The sequence below is a fragment of the Acyrthosiphon pisum genome, chromosome X (assembly GCF_005508785.2).
Source record: "Acyrthosiphon pisum isolate AL4f chromosome X, pea_aphid_22Mar2018_4r6ur, whole genome shotgun sequence".
In the NCBI taxonomy this organism is placed as follows: domain Eukaryota; kingdom Metazoa; phylum Arthropoda; class Insecta; order Hemiptera; family Aphididae; genus Acyrthosiphon; species Acyrthosiphon pisum.
This window is the reverse complement of record NC_042493.1, coordinates 30,487,416-30,492,374: the sequence shown is the minus strand read 5'-3', so window position 1 is coordinate 30,492,374 and position 4,959 is coordinate 30,487,416. Positions and strand designations below refer to the sequence as shown.

Genomic DNA, 4,959 nt, shown 5'->3' with positions numbered 1-4,959 from the left:
AAAATGTCCGTAAAGAGCTCAAAATACATCAAAATATTTTGAAAATGTTATGGTGTATAGAAGATGCTAAGATAAACAATCAGTCAAAATTTCATGTATCTACGGTAATTTTTTTTAAAGTTACACCAAAAACCAAATTCAATTTTGTGAAAAATCGATTTTGCGTAAAAATTCCCGTTTTTCCTTAATTTTTCTTTTGTTTTTCCCGGCGCTTTTGAAAACCACTGGGAAATTTAAATTTTGACCTCCCCAATGCACCAACGATATTCACTTTCCCATCGAACGAGATACTGAAGTCGAAAATCGAAGCATTATTTCGACTACTTATCGTGTACACAGACACAAATATAAAAAAAAAATAAAAAAATAAAAAAATAAAAAAAAAAACACACATCATTGTAAAATCAATACATTCATCGTTTCACTCAGAATCTAAAAATATATAGGTAACAAATTGTTTTTATAGTTATTTTAAGTCAAAATTTGGACTAAATTATAAATTAAATAACAAAGAATCACGATTTTTGTTATTTTGTTCTAATTTAAAAATATTATTCGTTGGTACCTACTTGAAACTTCTGAAGTATATTATTATATGCAAATAATATTAATTCAACTTAATTAATTCTACTGTACCTATTAATAATGACAATATAAATAATAAATATATTATAAAATAACCTAGGCTGGCAAATAGATTTTCGTATAAAATGATACCTATTATATCATTGAATTAAAATTAAGCCCCATCCATTACAATGATCTACTGACCACTTGTAACTTTCTGTACAGCAGAACGTCATCCACTTAGCTGTTTTTATTCTTTTAAACATTTACTGAATTTTGACTACACACAGAAAATATCGATAGTGAATGACTTAACCCCCTAGGTTTACGAATTACTAAGTTAATGGTTATAATCTATGTACTATATATACCTTAAATTTTTATAAATTATAAGAATATTATATTTAAAATAGAATATATTCAAATGGTTTCGCAACATAATAATCAAACACAATTTTATAAAAACTTATATGTATGGTAAATATAGAAAATACCTAAGTTTATAAAATTAAAATTAAGTTCAATATTTATAGGTCAGATTTAATTCAGTTTCAGTTGGTAAGTCTTGTCTTATTGTCATCAAAATTGGAGAGGGAGTTATTTAAGTCTTTGCCTGCATCGTTGATGAGGTTGTAGAGGTCGTTCAAAGTTCCTTCAAATGCATGTGGATGAATATGAAAAACTTCAACCTGAATTTGCACATATTTGACGGTTGATCCAGCACTTTCAACTATCGACATCTAAATGAAAAAAAAAAACAATAGATTTAGTTAATCAAGACTTAACTTTGATTTTTCCCAAATTTTTAATTCCAAATCAGGTATCTGCTTACCTATAGTAGTATAAAAATTATTCAAAAGTTTCGTATTATTAAATATAATTTCTTATTTAGGTTATATGATATAAAAATAGACAATATTTAACAAGTTAGATTATTTACATAACATAATTGAATTATTTATTATAATTATATATTATTGTATTATATAATTATATAATTACCGATACCAGTATGATAAATCGTAAAAACAATCAAACATAATATCATTAATACATTTACAATTAATATACTTAAATTTGTATGTTAATTTATACTTATAAAGATTCTTGTAGTAAGAATATCCCGAGTACATCCGCGGTCTAATCGACAAATTATGTGCAGGGACGATCTCAAAAAAAAATTATGGGGGGGGGGGGGGGTGTATAATCTTCAAAATTGCCGACTAGAATTTGAAATTCAAAATTTTTGTTAACTATTAAGTTATTTTTAGTTACATACTATAAGTTTATAATTTCTTTATTACCTTATTTTTTAATTTTTAGTTTAAATTAAATTTGAAGTTGAAACTTAGAAATACCTAACTTGTTATTTTTAATCTATATAAGAATGAAATAACGTCAACAAACATATGAAATAGGTAATAATTATAATTCATCACTTATTATTATTGATGTGAAATCATTATCTACATTATAAGAATCATCCTCTTCTATCATAACCTATATAAATGTAAAGAATATAATCTATATAAAAGTATAATCTATACTAATAACTATGTAAGTATTGATGCCAATAGAGCGTCCTCCGCAATATATAACTTGTGTCATTTATCACAAAAGTGTTTCTTACAGCAAATAGTCTTTTAACCCACAATATAATAATAGGTATACATTTTTGAAAGCACCATGGGTAATTCGAAATCACTGGGACAAATTCGGGCTATGTTAAAAATTTGACTTTTTTTTCTTTTTATAATTGGCGTGGCAAAGGGGGTATCGGTCGCCTCAAATGTTTTAAGGGGTGTTGGTGAGTAATGGCTACTTAGTAGCTTAAAAGTGTATCGATCAGTTAATTTTCAGATATTATAAAATGTTGTCTAAATGTTGTGACCATCTAAGATTTTTGATAACATTATACAAGAAGCACCAAAATTAAATTAAATGGAAATACTCTATTTGTAAAATTAAACTATTTAGCTACACTAATACAAAATCCAGTAAGTACCATCTACTAAAAATCAATAATTATGTATTATTTTATGCCAATTTTTCATAAACTTGAAAAAAATGTTATGAAATATGAAATTTTTAAAGTCAAAAATTAAGAAATCAAAAAAACTAATTTATCTCTTTTGGAGCACAAGCTGGGGAGCATCGTTTTCGTCTCTATCTATTATACATAAATCCCTTATATAACTCGTACTAAACTTTTAGTATAAGTTTAGAGTTTAGTATAACTTATACTAAACTCGAATACAATGCGTTCCTCATTATCAATGCTAATAAAAATGCCCTAAAAATGTTAGACACGATCAATAATACCGGAGCAAGACTCGCAACTGGAGCGTTTCGGTCCAGCCCTATTGATAGTCTACTCAACATAGCAAACATAATGCCTCTCCATATAAAACGTCAAGAAATTGCAATGATTTTCGCTACCAAACTTGCCAGAGACAGAATGATATATTCCCTTAACTCCTACCCGTCCTTACTAGCAATCGTTGAAAAAAATAATATCAATCTAAAAAATATTTTAACATCTCAACTCCCAGTCATCCCTCCTTGGACATCATTTCCGAATATTATTGATACCAGTCTTACTGAACTTCCTAAAAACTCAACCAGCTCACAGGTATACATCCAAAACTTTAAGAACACAATATCGCAATATTCCAACTATACTGAAATCTACACTGACGCCTCAAAATCGGAAAACAATGTTGGAATCACCATTATACACAAAGATGAGGTAATAACATATAAACTTCCAACAGAATGCTCTATATACTCAGCTGAAGCAATCGCCATTCTAAAAGCTTTTGAGTACGCACTTGGAAAACAAAATCAAAATGTTATTGTTTTAAGTGATTCCTTAAGTGCAATTTCCAGCATAGCAAACACACATAGACCTAATGACATTGCAGAGAAAATCCGCCTCCTCATCTCCTCCCATCTCTCCAAAGGGAACGTGGTCAAAATAATGTGGATACCTAGCCATTCTTCAATTGAAGGCAATGAAAAAGCTGATATGCAAGCCAAGCATACAGCCTCTTCAACTTCCCTAGACATCACCCCGCTCATTACTTCTTAAGATATCATAAGAACAATAAAACATATATCAATACAAGCTTGGCAAAATACATGGGCAAAACAAAAAACTAAACTTAACGAAATTAAACCTACTATTCTCCACTGGCCTAACAATCATCGCAACAGGAAAAAGGAAACCATCATCAACAGATTAAGAATAGGTCACACCAGAATAACACATGGCTACCTAATGTCCCGAGATGAGCCTCCCTCGTGTGCGACATGCGGGGTGGCACTAACAATAAAACACATCCTCACGGAATGTCTTGCATACCACGACGCAAGGAACCGCAATCATTTATCCAGTGATTTATACGACATACTATTGGACCAGTCTTGCCATCACCTGACATATTCGTGTTCCTCCAGGAGACCGGATTGGACAAGCTCATCTAACCAGCTCAATACTCAACCTCATAATTAAGATTATAATACAACCTAGTCTAGACATTTGTTTTTTTTTTTTTATTAAAACCTTCTATATCATGCATGGAAAAAAAAAATTAGTCAGTTCAACTGCAATTATATGTACTTCAGCTGTAAAATATAGTTCCATATGGCATAGCTATATTGTTAGTTGCAAATACTATTTGATTTTGGTTAAAATATTAATAGTCAATTCAACTAAATTTAATTCTAACTAAAATTGTAACTATATTTTATAGTTGAATCAACCAAACAAGTATATAATATATTAATATATGAAAAAAATGCAAAAAATTTCGAGATTATGGGCGGCCATGTTAAACCATATGCACTGAGTAGTCGCCGCCCGGAAGAGCAAATGACGGTTTCGAACTCGGACCTACCTAGCAACCTATGTTTGGGAAACCTACGCCTAACATACTACGCCACGAATTGTGTTGTCAATTCTGGTTGAAACTTCATTACTTAAGCTGTAACGTTGTGTATCAACTTTTGAACCGTGAAATAGAGACTATACATCAACGGAGCGACGTAAACCAATATATTCGATATACATCGATTTAATCGTTTATAATTTGATGTATCTACACACTGTTTAATCTTTAATTGTAATTTATTCAATGATCTGACCGTTATTATTATGATTACATTATTATAATGTATGTTTGAGTATTACATTTATACATTTGTGACGGGGGTGATAAAATGTCGAAAAAGTGAAAAACGGCGTAAAAAGCGTAATATTTTTCGAAAAACGTTTAGTTTTGAAGCGAAATGCGAATACACGATCAACAAATTCACAGACTCACAGTCAACTAATAACAATGTTTTATAACAAGTTAATTAAACATTCGCGCATTACATAAGAATATGCAG

The 4,959-nt window shown here is 29.9% G+C and overlaps 1 protein-coding gene across 1 annotated transcript; it reads left to right on the top strand.

The window, feature by feature from the left end:
- The first annotated feature begins 2,866 nt into the window (after positions 1-2,866).
- LOC115033093 lies at positions 2,867-3,658 on the top strand. The gene has a single exon (XM_029485083.1). The coding sequence runs from the start codon at positions 2,867-2,869 to the stop codon at positions 3,656-3,658; it is 792 nt and encodes a 263-aa protein (XP_029340943.1).
- The last annotated feature ends 1,301 nt before the right edge of the window (positions 3,659-4,959 follow it).